At 46.5% G+C, this 16,796-nt stretch overlaps 1 protein-coding gene across 1 annotated transcript in view; it reads left to right on the plus strand.

Moving 5' to 3' along the window:
• Nucleotides 1-16,796, plus strand: part of SMC1A (structural maintenance of chromosomes 1A) — a 642,162-nt gene that overhangs the window by 158,798 nt on the left and 466,568 nt on the right. The window contains exons 5-7 of the mRNA XM_069645240.1: nucleotides 7,881-8,119; nucleotides 8,840-9,098; nucleotides 11,571-11,711. Coding sequence (XP_069501341.1) covers nucleotides 7,881-8,119; nucleotides 8,840-9,098; nucleotides 11,571-11,711 — 639 coding nt within the window. The remainder of the gene's footprint in view (nucleotides 1-7,880; nucleotides 8,120-8,839; nucleotides 9,099-11,570; nucleotides 11,712-16,796) is intronic.

The following is a 16,796-nucleotide window of genomic DNA, read 5'->3' on the forward strand; positions in this document are numbered from 1 at the left end:
AGAATCACAGGAGCTCAAGGCGAGCCTACCTGAGAATGCACAATCTGCAAGGCCTGCACAAGTGAGTTGAGGTGAACTCTAGATGGGTGAAAACAGCACTTCCCAAGCCAGGAAGCACAGAATATGGCACAAGGTAGTTGCACCCCAAGCCCCTCAGTACCTAAAAGATGAACATTTTCTATTTAGCTTCCTTCCTGGTGCAGTGATGTTAGACCCTGATTCCTGCTCCTTGATCGTAGTAACGAAAGGGCAGACCTTCGGGCTTCTGCAGCAGCTCTCTGGAGAGGGACTCTGCAGCAACGGATTCCACTCAATTCAGCGACTCTTTGTGGTTTTGGCGACTTTTTTTCAGTGCCAAGAAGTAACAAATATGCCTGGTTGGATTTTCTTCAGTCACTTGATCCGGAACTCTGGTGAGGGGACTTTTGATGAAGAATGCCTGCTTCTGTAGGATCCCAAGGATGCCTGCGTAGTTTCAGACAGATTAGTTCTTCGGATGACGATGCACTCAATGGTGGTCCAGGTACCCCAGGTATTGGGTTATTGCAGCACCGGAAGGTTGCAGCAAGTCGGGGGTTTCGCCGAAATGAAGCAGGTCTCAAGGCTAATTGGTCCCACCACCCTAAGGGAGGAAGTCATCCTTGGTGGATCTTCCCTGTTGATGTGAAAACAGGGTCAGCACAGCTGCACGGCTTCACCAGTGCTTTCGCGATACCGGAAGGTGCTGCTGGTGTGTCTGCTTGTCCTCTTCGTCGGATGTCTTGTTCCAGTGGTTGACTCTGTAGTTACAAAATCCTTGCCTTTTTATGCAGAATGTTATTAATTCACAGGCAAACAGCTGTCAATCACCTGGGGGTTGGCTGTTTTTGGGGCAAATGCTCAGAAATGTGCCAATTCGTTCTACCTTGGAGACCCCCAGCAACTTTGCTGGATTTTGAGGACTTGATTTTTTTTTTTTTTACCTGCAGAGAGGGAGACCCTTTTTCCCACTCTCGTATTTTAATTTGATTTTTGTACTCTGTTTCTTTTGGTGATGGAGCCTGACAAACTCCATAGGCATCATCTTTTACATTGTGTCACACAGCACTTTTAGTGCAGTGACACAGGGAAGTCTCTTAGATTTCCCCAAGGTTTAAATACCTTCTCTGGGATAAACTACTGTTTGCCAGAGCAGTAAAGTGAGATTGACTTTACTTACATTTGGAACTTTCTAGACCCAGCACACACAATCTTATAATAGGGTGCTGGAGGGGTTGTAGTATCCCCTTTTGTCTAACTTCTCAAGTAACATTTTTGTGACCCTTTCCTTGGCCCCAGTCTTTTTTTCCCCATTTTTTTGTGGAAAGGTCCTTCTTGAGATTTACTCTGCACGCCAAACCAGGTTTGGTCACTTTGTTGGTTTTGCCTTTGGCAGGATTCACGAGTGAAGCCCGCCTCTGGCTCCAGGGTGTCTGGGGTAGGCAGGAAGTGAGGGAGTTTCCCGAAATTCCCTGTGCTTCGTCTCCTAGGACACCCAAATGCACTCTTGTGATAATTGGCTGGCTGACTGTCCGGCAAGGACAGCCACCCTGCTGGGTGACTGACAGCTAGGCTTGAACGAAAGGGAGAGAACTGTATGAAAGGCGAGTGTTTTGGCTTGGAAGGCAGAGTCGACCACTGGACGAAGGAACAGAAGAAGAACTTGAAGAGGACGCCTGCTGCAACTCCTGGACCGTTGGTTTGCCCGGTGAAGCCCTGCTGCAATGCTGAAACTGCAAGTTCGCACCGACAGAGAAGCCCTTGCAAGGACGATTTCTCCTCTTGAGTTGGTGGGACCAATCCACTCCAAAGTAAGCCACCTGGCCATCCATCTCAGAGCTGGTTGAAGATCCTCCGACTCCCAGGAAGCCGGACTGCCTGAGCCCCCTCAACACAGTGAGGGACCCCAGAAGCAAGGAAAGTCCATCTCGACAACCAGGAACCGTGGTGTTGCTATTTGTGGTAGACGCAAGGAGCTGAAACATTGAACAGCCACTGAAAGTGAAGTTTGCTGGTTGCAACTTTTGGCCGTCCCAGTGCAGGAGTCCCCGATGTCCTCCCTCTTGTCCCGACAACTGAGGCCCAGGAACAGTGAGATCTGCAGAGCTGCACAGAAACAGGAGTCATCTGCTGCATCTTTTCTTCATTTTAAAGGTACTGTAGAAAGTCTGAGAACTTACCACTTGCTGTAGAGTTGCTTGCATCTTCTACCACTCACGTCTAACAGCTTGTGGCCCTACATTGATTCATCTGTTTCTTCAAAGACTTCTTAAACATTGTGCAAATACTTTTCTACTTACCTAGTGCTTCAGCCTATCTAGACTCTTGCCTATTGACTTTGGCTTAGCCTGTTTTAACTGAATGACTTTGATTGGGGGATCTGAAAGTATTTGCCTGCTTAAGAAATATTTGTGGTAACTTGTTTGCCGTAATAATCTTTTCCTTTTTACTTGCTCTTAACTAATTCTGAATGCTGACAGTAATACATTAATGCCAACAGCACCCTAGTAATTGAAGTCACCTGTGGCTTTAGGTTTCTGATGTATGCCATCCCAAATGGGTATTTACTGATACTGAACTAAGTGTGTACTTTTGAAGTATATTTGTGTGGTGTTTTACAGTGCTCCCTTCTGAAGAAGGCTTACATGAACTGATTGGTAAATACATTAATAATTGTTTTATCAAGAAACCCTTTGTGTAAGTGTTTGCTTGGATACTTGTCACTGTGAACCTCTGTAACTCCCCTACAGCTTACAATGACCCATCTTGACATGAGCCTGGCTACTCGTCCACACTGCCAACCTATAGTACAGACTTATACCAAAGGTTGGGTTACTACTGCCAGGAGGTCAGAGTTGTTGTAGTGCACCCTATGGGTACTGCATACAATCTTGCCTAACAACTGTCCTCTGGGACAGCTAGTTGCCCAGTTAGAACTGGTTTCAGCCAGGCATTCCTAGAGTTTCGGGCTCATCCCTCACTCCCTGCCTTCCCAGACACACTGGAGCCTGTCCGGGCTTCAGGGCTGAGGCCCGCCAAAGGAAAAACGCACAAAGGACTCCTACCTAGTCTAAAGTAAAATCCCAGATAGAACCGACAGAAAATTACGAAAAAGAAAGTCGGGCCATTTTTGGAAAAATGTTCATCCATGGTGCTGTACTGCAGCTGAGAAATCAGCTTGCTAGTACCCTGCACAAAAGGTAGTAAAAAGTAGCCACTCCCACCAGCCAGTCAGTAACAAAATGTTACATGAGAAGTGGGATAAGGAGTTACTATGTAAACCCCGAGAACTCCATATAGGGTGGTGTGCAGGTCCCACAAAAGAGAAGGTAAGTAAGATAAGTAATCTCACTATTCTTAGGAACTGTAGTTCACACAAGAAAATGTTAACATTAACAAATGTCCCAGGGACTTCTCAGTGGCACTGCACAGACGGTGATGTGTCACTATGCAAAAAGAAGATGCCTGTGGATTTTACCAGACTCCATTAAAGGAATGGTTCGCCCAAAAAAGAAAAAATTGGGCCCAAAAAGATGGGCAATAATAAACAAATATACTGCCACTTTTTTTTTAAGTCCCGATGTAAAATTTTGAGCAAATGAAGCTCAAAGGGAAGCACATGGGGCCATCAATTTTGTGAAATGGAAGCCCGCCTGTGCTTGCTTTTGCGGCACTAATGAAGGAAAAGCCAGCCAGCTGTAGTAAACAAAAGCTACCACTGGGTGTATTTTCCTTCATTGGTGCCAGGACTCGCAGGACGGAGACCGGAGACTACAGGCAGAAAATCTGCAGCTGCATCTCGGTAAGTGCTATTGAAAAAAAAAAAAAAAGCACTAGCTGCGGTTTCTTTCCTACGTTTTCCGGGCTGGAGGAGCCCGGAAAACGTAGAAATAAAACTGCAGCTTTAAAAACGTATTTGTTTGCGGTGGCTTTTGAAGCTACCGCAAACATAAATGCAACGTTATTGTGTTTGAAAACGTTGCGGTTTTTCTTTCTACTTGAAGGAAAAGCCACCCAGTGGTAGCTTTTGTTTACTACAGCTGGCTGGCTTTTCCTTCATTAGTGCCGCAAAAGCAAGCACGGGCGGGCATCCATTTCACAAAATGGATGCCCCCATGTGCTTCCTTTTGTAAATTTTGAGCTTTATATGCTCAACATTTTATATAGGGACTTAAAAAAAAAATATACTGGAACTTTTTTTTTATTATTGCCCATCTTTTTGGGCAATAAAATTTTTTTGGGCAAACCATTCCTTTCAACAGTAAGACTTAAAAATCCCAGTCCGAGAAACCGAAAGAGTAGTAAAAAGGGCCACTCATTCAGGTGGTTAAAATCCAAAACGTCCAGAGTCCAGCAAATGTCCTGGGGGTCTCTAAGGTTAAATGCATGCTGGTAAGATAGCTCAGCGGGTTAAGCGCTCACTGCTGTGATCTGAGCGTGAACTGCAGGTTGCAGGTTTGAATCCTGGTAAGGCCAACTCAGCCTTTCATCCTTCCGAGGTCGATAAATGAGTACCAATTTCGGTTGGGTGATATTCATATCACTATCATTGTTATCATTAAATGGAATTGGCACTGAAAATTCTCCCTAACAGTATGAAGTCTCTAACACTGTGGCAAGATACCTGGCAGAGAAGTATAACAGGAGATGTAAGAAGTGCTTAAAAAGATCCTGGAAACTAAATATACCAGGCATTTTGAAACTGTACAAGAATTTTAAAAATTATTTTAAAGACCCCATAAGAGGATTCCTGGGAGTATGCTAGGAGTTTCAACAAAGATTGTAGAGGAAAGTTTAACCATGTTACAAAATACATGGCAAAGACGTGTACCTGGGGAAACTTAAGAACATGAAAGGTCTTGGTAGGTGGACACATCAGGCACTGTTACACAAGATTGTGTGCAGTACCCTTTGGGAGACTACAGCAACCTTGACCTCCTGGCAATAGGAACCCAACCTTTGGTATAAGCCTGTATTACACAGGTTGGTAGTGTAGCTGAGCACTTCAGACTTTCTTCGCATCTGGGGTCCAGCACTCTGTTGAGGTGGCTCAGGCTTGGTCAGTCCTGCTTCAGGGAAGTCCGGAGGATCTTCCTGGCGCTCTGGTCCGATTTTTAAAAGCGATCCACACTATTTGGTGTTCCTCTCCCTGGCACTTCGGTTGCAGCAGCAGTGGAAGTACAGCCAGCTTGGAGAGGATGTCCAAACAAGTTCACTTTGGAGTTGATTGGTCCTGCCAACTCAAGGGGAGAAGTCGTCCTTGCAGGGCTTCTCTTGTCAAAACGAATTCGGAGCTTGAGCACAGCAGCAGGGGTTCACTGGGCAAACCAACGGTTCAGGAGTTGCAGCAGGCGTCTCTTCCAAGGTCGTCTTCGGATTCCTTCATCCAGTGGTCGACTTTGCCTTCCAAGCCAAAAAGCCTCGTCTTTTTATGCATGTTTCTCCCATTCATTCCAGCCTAGCTGTCAATCACCCAGCAGGGTGGCTGTCCTTGCCGGACAGTCATCCGGCCAATCACCTATGGCTGCATTCCTGTAACCATGGGGATAAATCACAGGGAGTTTCGGGCACCTCCCTCACTTCCTGCCCCTGACCAGACACTCTGGAGCCAGAGGCGGGCTTCACTCGTGAATTCCGCCAAAGACAAAACCAACAAAGGGACCAAACCTGGTTTGGCACGCATAGTAAATCTCAAGAGGGACCTTTCCAGCAAGAAATGGTGAAAAAAGACGACCGGGGCCATTTTGACAAAATGGGCACCCATGGGTGCCTTACTGCAGCTGCGAACGCAGCCTGTGGTAAAATGTAAACCACTGCCACAAGCCATTAATTGTAGAAAGGGTAACATATCAACATGTTACATGAGAACCTAGACAAAGGGGATACTAAGTAACCCCTCCAGCACCCTATGGTACGATAGCGTGTGCTGGGTCTAGAAAGTTATAAAATGTAAGTAAAGTCAATTTCACTTCACTGCTCTTGGAAACAGTATTTTCACCAACAGAAGTTATTTAAACCTTTGGGAAATCTAAGAGACTTCCCTGTGCCACTGCACTGAAGGTGCTATGTGACTCAATGTAAAGATGATGCCTATGGAGTTTGTCAGACTCCAAAGTCAAAAGAAACAGTCTAAATCACAGGAAAATCCATGAGAGTGGGAAAAAGGTCTCACTCTCTACTAAAGTTCAGCAAAAGTTCTAGGGGTCTCTAAGTTAGAAGGGAATTAGCACATTTCTGAGAATTCTCCTTAACAGGCACTTTCTGTTATACAAAGATTTTTAACACTGTGACAAGATACCTGACAGGGGAATATACCAGAAGAGTTCACAAAAGTATTTCTGGTAGCAGAGTACACAAGGTAATCCGCTAAAGTACAATAGAAGTTAAAGAAAACTTATTGTGTAATTTATTAAATGATTAAGAACTTTCGTGAATCAAGTAACTTTGTGAATCCAGTATAAAGACTCAAACTGGTTTTTCGGAAAGAGACACATTTCCATCCTACCTCCAATATCCAGGGGAAGGGATCCACCCTCTGGATCCAATGTTTTCTCCTTGGAAAACTCATTCTGTTGGATTCATCTTTGTAAAGAGATGCTTTGTGATACCAAGAAACTGTTTAGAAAGACACACGTTTTCCATCCTATGTATCTAAATATCCAGGGAAGGGAACCACCCACTGGAACCAAGGATTTCTCCTTGGGAAACACTCTGTTGGATTCATCTTTATAGTTTGGTTATAAACACTTTTTTCTAAACATGAGTCGAAGACATTTCCCTGCACCCCTTTTTTTGTTTCTAGTGTGCAGGTCAGATTAGACTTCCTTAGGATAGGGTCAGAGATGCATTTATCCAAACTATTTCTGTTTAATAAAAATGTCTGGCAATGAGAATATTATAACTTTTGTCCGCCTCTCATTTCTGACCCCTCACAATTGCCTCTGTGCCTCACTTTCTACTGCCTCCATTCTAGCACTTCATCATGGTCACCTCCCTAACACAGCTGCCCGCACCGCTTCCACGCGCTTAAAAATGTCTGTTGGTTGCCCTTAATCTATGTATGTCCACCTATGTATTGTCCCCGGTGACTGTTCATTTACTCCCCTGCAAAACCTGGTCAGAATTTCACTCAAACTCACCCCATTGTAAGAAGCTCACTGCTTCCTGTCAAATCTGATTTCTTATCTATTGTACCTTCTTTTGTGATCAAAAAGAATAAATGCATAAATAATATAGTGGGCTGCAACCACGCCATGGTAAGAGCAGGGCCAGTGGGGTGCAACCACCACATGGTAAGAGCAGGGTGAAAAATGTCATGTTGCCAGTTATCTAGGCATAAGTCACTCACCCCAGCATGAATGCAAGTTTTTGACATACACACAGCCCATCATGTATTACTCGCCAAAAGGGAATTTTATCTCGCTACTGGCGAGTGAAGATTTTGAGGCCTGGTAATGGTGCTATATAAATCCCAGAAACTAAAACTAGTGTTCCTTTTTGGATCTAACACAAAGTATGATATCCCGCCTTACCACTACAGAGAATCCAACTTAAAGGTGTGCGCTCTTTCCAGTGTATAGTATCTGGGATGATCTGTTTAGGTGAAATGCTGGATCTAATAATCTTGTTTTAGCTGTTCTTTGAAGAAAAAGCAAAATTCAGTTGTCTAAGAAGGTCGGCCCTGACCCGTTTGTGAAGCAGATCACGTTGGTGTTTAAACATAAACACCCGTGGTGTAAAGTTGTGTATTGCATATTTGTTGGGAATGTGCATGCAGTGTAATTTCGCCGTTGGACTGGTGTCTAGTGATTTGTGTCTAGCAAGGTTGTCTTCTCTCCCTTATGCCTTTTTATCTTCTTCAGGCGGAGCGCTACCAACGTCTGAAGGATGAGTGTGTGCGGGCTCAGGTGCAACTGCAGCTATTTAAACTCTACCACAATGAGACTGAGCTGGAGAAACTGAACAAAGAGCTAACCACAAAGAACAAAGATATTGAAAAGGACAAGAAGCGCATGGACAAAGTGGAAGAGGAGCTAAAGGACAAAAAGAAGGACCTGGGCAAGATCATGCGCGAGCAGCAGGCAATCGAGAAGGGAATCAAGTAAGAGCCTGCCCCACTGCATCGCCTAAGCCTCCATCTCTGTTCCAAAGCTAGGATGTTTTATACCCTAAAGGCCACACCTTTACTCCTTTGTTTGAAAAGGCAGAGTTAAAAAAAAAAGAGCGTTATTACACCACTTGTATTAGAACATTTCTTACTGAACATCTCTGCATTATGAGTACTCGGACGCCATCTGCAGCCATTTTATATAGTTGGAACATCGTGCACTGGTGTCACACTCCACTGTTTGCACTCAGCATACCTACTTGGCTAACACAATATTCTTTTAGGAATATATTTCCAGCTACATCCCTTTACTTGAATTAAGGTCTTTCTTGGACAAGGTGTGCCCAACCATATGGGAAGTCAGTCACCATCGCTTGCAAGTCTTACTCTGTGAATCTGCTTTTCCTGCATTGATCTTTTTTTTTTTTGTTCTTCATGTATTTCATGAAAACATAACTGTATTCAATATACAGGACACTCTTAGATGGCTAAACTGCCACAAGTAGCTTCCTGATCAGAGAACACCCCCTCTCCATGGCTCCTGCTGTGCAAAGGTCATCTCCTAATGTTCACCTCTTTCTCACAGAATAAAAAAAAAATTATCCCTCCCCACTCGTGTTTCAGTCGGGCCACACTGTGTGATGACTCATAGCAAGCCAATCCACCCTTGTCAGAGCGGTCAGTTTATGAGGCCCACTTTTTTGTCTCCTCCAGAGAGAAGGACTCTGAGCTAAACCAGAAGCGGCCTCAGTACATTAAAGCAAAGGAGAACACCTCCCATAAGATCAAGAAGCTTGAGGCTGCCAAGAAGTCCCAGCAAAATGCCCAAAAGCAGTACAAGAAACGCAAGGCAGATATGGATGAGCTTGAGAAGGAAGTGGCATCAGTGGAGAAGGCACGGAAAGAGTTTGAGGACCGCATGGAGGAAGAGAGCCAGAGCCAGGGTAGAGATCTGACTCTGGAAGAGAATCAGGTGAGAACAGACGTCTAGAAAGAACAAGATCCGACCCAGGTAAACTTGGCTTAAATAATAGGTGAAAGAATCAGGCGGTAAGATCCTTGGGTGGTGAGGGATCTCATATGGACTAAGGGGTGGCAGAGTCATGGAGGTCTGACCCCAGAAGCGAACAGATGGGTTGGGAGAGTGAGGGAAGTCTGTCCTTGGAGAAGCGTGAAAAAGTTGATTGTTCCTTCAGTGAGCAACTGCATCATGTGCAAATGGCTCTGAAGGGGGGAGGCAATTCCGACTAGATTATGTTTGATGTTCTGAGTAGCTGCCATCCTTGCTTGGAATTTCTTGGTGCATGGTCAGTTTGTAAAATATTATTAGACGTGTAAGAAGTTTGAAGATTTCCTGTAATAGTTTTGGGATTGACAGCCTTTGCTTTCTTCTAATAGTGTTCTTCATTCTGTTGGGCACAACCCCATGATGGGGCTCAAAGCCATGCATGGGGGGGGGGCCTTAAACGCTCGGCTTGAGAACAATTAACAGCCACTCAGCGAGTACAGCTGAGCGGCAAGTGCAGCCTTTGTCGCAGGGGCTTGTAATTGACACTGTGATGAGGGAAGGACGGCAGGGAGCCGCAGTGCGAGTTCCAGGAAAAAAACGCAGCATGGAAGAGCATCTGTGCTGTGTTTATTCCCTTTGTCTTTGGTGTCAGAAGCGTTGATAAAGAGATGTGCATGAATGGCCCCTACTTGCATCCCTTACATCAGGAATAGTTGCGTCTGCCATTTTCAGAGGACTTGTGTTCGAGGATAGGAGAGAAATAAAGATGAGGGAGTGGGGTTGTGAGGTAAGACACAAATAATTGGAAGGGGAGGAAATGTGAGGGCAAAGAAGGAAGAAAAAGGACCAAAGGGATTCGGACAAGAAAAGAGGAAAGGGCGAGACCGAATGGGAAAGAAAGGAGGAAAAAGAGGGTGCAAATGCAGAATTGGAGGGTTTGACAATTTGGGTAAGAGGCGGCAGAAATGGCATGAGTGAAGCAAACACCACACGGACAGGCATGTCCGTGGGGTGGTGGGGAAAGGCGAGTGGGGGCCCACAAAATTAGAAGGAAATACAATTGGAGACAGGAAGAAGAGCTGAAAGTTGAACAGAACATGGGGAGCACAGAAGACAGTGAGAGGAGGCAACATTTAAAGAAATGAAAGAGAAGGTATAGGAGAGGAAGAGTAAGAGAAGACTGTACAGGAAGAGAACAGGTGGAATGTGAGAAACTGAAATAAAGCACATTATGGAAGGGGGAAAGAGAATGGGAGGGAGAACAAAGATAACATGAGGTAGACGAGGAGAAGACACAGATCAAAAGTGATAGTCAAGCAATGGAACAAGAGTTGTAGAAAGACAGACTGGAATGCAAGAGGGGGCAAAATGGAAAGTAGGCAAAATGGGACAAGTGAGAGAACAGGGATGGAGAAGAGAAACGGGAGGCTAGGAAAAGAACAGGAGGAAGAGGGGAGAGGCGCACAGAGGAGGAAGAAGACACACATGTACATGTGTACCAAGGAGAACGAAATTGCATTTGAGGAGATGAGAAAGGCGAGTGTAAGAGGGACCATCAGTAAACAAGAGAAAGAGCAAAGCAGGGATGCAGAACAGGGTGGGGGGGAAAAGTAAAGGGATGCCAGAGCAACAGAATGACTGGAGAAGGAAAAGGGAATGGCCATGGCAGAAATAGACAAGGAAGCAGTGGCAATTCATTCAATTAAAATCCCAAGAGAATGGTGTGTGCATTATACTGTAAATTACATGTTACTAGGTTTTTGATGCTCTGTGGTTCAGAGTGACCTATACGAACCCCCACTCAATAGTTCCATAATAAAACGGGACATGAGGTTTCTCGTATAGTCTGTGACTTGCATGCGCTATGTGTAAGCAACCGATTCAATGTTCCTCATTTGGAAATTTCTACCCTTCTGTGACTATTTTAGACCTACCAACGTACCAAACGACCAATATTGGCTTCATTGGGACCCCTTTCAAAAACCTATCGCATTTATTCTGCTGGGAGACTGAACATGCATACGAATTTGAATTGTTGGGCTCTTGGGAAGCTACCTGTTCCCAGCTTCCTATAATATTTTTGGGGAGTTGTCACCCCTACTCTCTACCCAGGACCTTTCCTGCAACCTCCATGACCAGTGAGGCTCAACTTCAAAACTTTATTTCCAAGTGGGGGCTTGGCATACAACAGTTTGAAGACCACTGTTCTAGAATGATATCCTCAGTGTTTGAGATATTTTGGCACATTTGGTGGACTGTATGAAATTTGCTAAATCTGTGCCTTCTGTTGGTGAGGGTCCATCCTTGCTTGATGGAGTAGCGCAATGATGGCTCAATACCTCGACTTGACACATCCTTGCTTATCGGCCCAGCCTCACTCGCTATGTGGGCAGCTTGTGCATGCACTTATCCCAGGTCTTGATTCTGTATCTGCAGGTGAAGCAGTATCATCGGCTGAAGGAAGAGGCCAGCAAGAGAGCAGCCACACTGGCTCAGGAGCTGGAGAAATTCAACCGTGACCAGAAGGCCGACCAGGACCGCCTTGATCTGGAGGAGCGCAAGAAAGTAGAGACTGAGGTTTGTGCTTCGAAAGTTGAGGGACCTGATCTCTGCTGCTGTATGGGTTGGCTCTGCCTCTGCCAGTTGAGCTATGGGATGATCTACAACTGGAAGTTGATTGAGTGAGAACCAGGGTCTGCTGCTGGAAGGTCAAAGTAGCCTGGTCTCCTCTGCTGAAGGATGGTAAACATAGGCTGTTCTGGTGTGGGCATCATATTTTGCTGGAGTATTGAACCATATGTTGGGATATTGAAAGATGCAGTTGGGGAACTGAAGGAGGGTGCATGTGGTTGGTACTTATGCTGTTGAAAGTAACTGGGGTACACTTTATTCTCTGCTGTTGGAGCATGCACAAGTTCCCCGACAGCTCCCCTGCCATGCCACCCCCGCTCTGCTCTTGGACAATGCCTTGTGGGTGAGCTCTACTTCTGAACAGTTGCATTTTATGACTTGTATATGCACAAATCATGCTTTACCTGTTTTTGGGTGGGAATCCCAGGCTCTGCTACAAGAGTGCACAAGTGGGACGTGGGATGGAAAGGTCTCTTTCGCTGAAGAATATTGGGGAAACCGTAGATCAATGCTTTGCTCTATGGTGACTAGGTACTTGGGCTCTGCTGCTGAATGGTGTGCTGGGGATCCCAGGCTCTGTTCAACATTATTTGTTTGATGGGGCTAAGAGTGTGAAGGCACCGGAGCAGTGATTCTGAGGCAGGGATAGGAAACTGGAGACGAGCGAGGGGTGATTGTTGGGAAAGATTTCTCTCCTGGCAACTTTCCCCTCCATAGCTTCTATAGACCTCCAATCGCTCGGTTTTTTTTCTGTTCTAACTTTTGAACAGGAACTAAAGCTTTCAGCTAAACTTCCCCTGCTAATTTGTTATGGGGAAATGATCAGTCCTTCAGAGTATCATTACTGAGAAACTGTTTCCCTTTGGTATTTTTCTTTCTGGAGCTTGTGGATCTGCTTAGATCACATGCTCTGCATAGTCCGATATCTAGTGGAAGTCGCAGAGTATTATAATATTTGTTTTCGAAACTCAAACGGACATCGACAGAGCGTGTTTAGTAATACTATCCCTAGTGTGACGTGTACTGTACCCATGGTCCTTCACACGTTGGTCCCTCGGTTTGTTTTTTCCACCATTGAAGTCAGTTGCAAATCCAGAGTTCTCTTCTAGTCTGATGTCGTTGATTAACTAAAGTTTGTACTTGTAGACTTTCGTCCTTTCCTTTGTTGTTTGCCTCACGACTGCTCAACCACTCAACGGCTCCTGACGAACTCCAACATCGTCGAGGACTGTTCAATTGACGAACAGACGTGGCCTCTTTGGGCCTCTTTGGGCTTTGGCCGATTACAGTAGGGAGAGAGGGGGCGGTTCTTTATACTGACCTCTTTTAGAGAGCATTTATTTCATCATCCTCTTTCTTCTATTTTCGCCCATCTGCCCTTTTAAAATATAATGGACACAACCCCATTTAAATTTTGCCCCTCCTGCCACCGTAAATTCCTGCGGAAGGGACATGCACCGAGTGTGCAATCACTGTCTCACGAGGGATCACGCTGAAAAGCATGTAAATCCTGTCAGCTTTTCCAGCCTAAAACCCTTGAGGATCGGCGGGTGAAACGCTGGCCCCCTCAAGCCATGCAGGCCGAGGCCTCCTTAGACGTGACGGAAGACTCCAGCGAGGGCAGTATCGGGGTCATGGGTGACGCCAAGGGCGAACGGGATCCCTCGGAGACCCAAGTGCGGGCTCGAAACTCGGAGGCAGGCCGGCGGTCCTGTGATGGCGAAGACCCCCGGCGGCCAGGGTACACACAAACGCAAACCCACCAGGGCCATGCCCGACTCTGTACGACACTGTTGAGCGTCCAGGCCCATGCGGTGATGGGAGTAAAGCCTCAGGTTCCTCACTGTTCGCTGGGCCATCGCGCACTTTCGCCTCATGGCAGTTTCCAAAAAACAAAAGCAAACGTCGGTTCGGACATCGCATGTAAAAAGGCCCTCCTTTTGCGCGCCTAAGAACAGGTGCTGAAGGGCATTTCGGCATCCCCAGAGAAAATGCTGAAAATATACGCAATAATTAAGAGACAAGTGCTTCACTACTTAAAGCGAGGTCACTGAAAAAAACGTTTAAACCCCCTTAACCCCAAAGGACACCCAGACAGAGTTTTCTAACCCCATAGACTCCCTGTCTGGGGCTATGCGCCATAAAGATACCACTCCCTCCCCGCCCACGCCAGTTAAGGATGTCACTCCCTCCCAGGCCCCTATCATTTCGGGCTTCCCACCCTCATGCCATTTTGCTCCAGAACAATTTAATAGAATTTTAGGCAGAATGTCCTGTTTCGTGGATTTTATGGACAGACACCCCGACCAACTAACGGCTCTAAGGCGCCTCACAGCCAGGGACATCAGCAGAGCCGTCCCATGCCAAGAAGTCTCACCTTGACCCACAGCCAAGCACTTCTGTTCTAGGCACTGCGGCCTCTGCATCACAAGACACCTATCGGGACTCATATTATGACGACCAAGCAGACCCAGGGTCTCAGGAGGATGTCTATGGCCAAGATCCGTTTTTTACGACGACAACCTTTTCATAGTATAGTCGCCAGACGATCGGGTAGCAGATTTGCTGGTTGACGACCAACTCCAGTACAACAAACTGCTACTAAAGGCGGTGCAACATTTCAATATCGACACTCGGGAGAAACGGTTCGACAAGGACTTTGTGGAAGATATCCTGGGGCACATGAAGTCCGCCACCCAGTTTATACCTCTCCTGCAGTCAGTCCAGCGACGTATCCAACCATCCCTACTAATGCCTAATCTTACTAGGGCGGTCAACCCAAGGATAGAGAAGTTATTCAGGCCCGCGCCCACTGACCCCTTGTATTTTTGGGGCCAGTTTAGACCATATTCCCTGGTGGTCACTACAACTAGAAAAAGGGCAGGCACTCCCTTGGCGTCGGCAGATGCTTTGCCAGACGAGGAGAGCAAACAGATCTATACGTTTGGACAACACTACACTGTTAGCTAGTTACGGCTGCCACAAATGGGATGCGCTGGAACAACAAATAGAAACTGTCATGACCCTTGCCCCTGGCCCTCACTGGCAAGTCAGCCTTCCAGTTAGGGCCAGGTCAAAGGCCTTTAAACCTAATCCAAGACTCTCTTGGAGTCAGTCCTGGCGAAAACCATCATGAAAACCAACATTAGAATGGGACTATTTACTTGGGACTATAACTTTGGGGGGGGACAATATCCTGTCTTCAATCCATCGCCGACTTCAGTTCCACTCATCTGAAGGTACAAACTCCATCAGGCACCGCATGCATCCTGTAATACCATAACTTGGAAAGAGGAGAAAGAAAGACAGCATTAATAAGCGTTTACTCACGTTTCCTTCCGAACGAAGAAAGCCACACAATTCTTACCTGGGTAGTCATCTCCTGGTCAGTATCATTGCTGGAACATTACGGCGCTCGGCGAGGAACATCCCAACCAGCAAGGAGAGAAAAGACCCAGGTTAGCAATATAAAAGGCGAAACAGCGCTGCGCATCACGCATTACTCACCGGACAGCATCGCGCACACCACGCTTTCGCCTACCGGCCCATGCTCATCTTCAAACTGCACGACACCACCAAAATACCTTTCCATACCTAAAAGGAAAGAAGCAAGACATTATTTTTCGAACTAAGAACAACATAAGAACTGCATATAAAGACTGTAAAGCAGCAAACCTACAGAGTCGCAGCAGGCCTGGATTCCCACAGGGGGGCTTGCACCAGTGAAGTAACTTGGTCGCTGCTCTCCCCCCACATCTATGCGCCCCTGCCACGAGGAGCCGGACGGAGAATCCACCTTTTACAATATTAAGGTAAGGAGAAGGCCCAAGAGGGAGGAAGGAGTTGAGGCCAAGGGAGGTGGGAAAACATTGACAATTTGGTATTGAATCCAGCTCTCCTATATTGCAGACCCATCTTTAACCAGAGGTCTTACCAAGGGACTGGGAGAGGGTTCGAGAGTGCAAATCATCCAACCAGGGCTGGGTGGCGTCCCTGTGGATACCAGGGGAGCGTAACAGAAACCATCCCAGAACCAATAAAAGCTCAACTGCGGAACAAATTACTTACCTGTAACTGTTGTTCTCCAGCATGGGTCTGGCATGGATTCACATGCTCATGAATATTCCAGTCGTCAGGCTGGGAATCCTCGGTAAAGAAAAAATCATTTTCAGTTTAATTTCTTAACTGCCTTTCTCCTAACAACCAATCACTGAGCTCTGGGTAATACTGCCCCCAGCCAATGGCTGCCCTCTACCCAAGCTCCTCTGGCATCCATCTTCAGATATGGTAGCACGTAAAGTGGCAGTAGGACCAAGAGAAGAGCCGCAGAGGGGTAGGCGGAAGGGTCCGCATGTGAATCCTTGCCAGCTGGAGAACAGTAACAGGTAAGTAACTTGTTCCTTCTCTAACATGGGGTCTGACATAGATTGACATGCTCATGAATAAAGAATACATAGCAGTACACACATGCACAACCACGGGAGGTGGCAAAGGCTCAACATAAGCATCTCGTACCTCCTCACCATGCTCACCTTCAAACGAACAGGTTGCGCAGTACTGCTTGGCCGACTCTGGACTCCTCTCTGGAATCCCCGTCGACGTAGTAGAATTTCATGAAGGTGTTTGTCGACCACCACGTAGCAGCCCTGCAGATGTCCAGCAAGGGCATACCAGACGGGAACACCGTAGTTGCAGCGATCGCTCTGGTCGAATGGGCTCTAGGATGGCCAGGCAACGGTCGGTTTGCCAGACGGTGACAATGGGTGATGCAGCCAGAGAGCCACCTGGAAATCGAAGCCTTGGAAAGGGCCTTACCATGATTCACAGGGCTAAAGTTCACAAAGTTGTGACGTCTTCCGGAAACTCTTTGTGCGGTCCACGTAGAACTTCAGCGCTCTAGCCACATCCAGCCAGTGGACAGTCCTCTCGGCCGGATACGAAGGTGTCAGGGAAAAACACAGGCAACGCGGTCTTCCATGACAAGAACTTCAGTGAAACTATCTGCATAGGTTCAAATGGAGGGCCCATGAG

The sequence above is a fragment of the Ambystoma mexicanum genome, chromosome 2p (genome assembly GCF_040938575.1).
Source record: "Ambystoma mexicanum isolate Mex_15411 chromosome 2p, UKY_AmexF1_1, whole genome shotgun sequence".
NCBI classification, from domain to species: Eukaryota; Metazoa; Chordata; class Amphibia; order Caudata; family Ambystomatidae; genus Ambystoma; species Ambystoma mexicanum.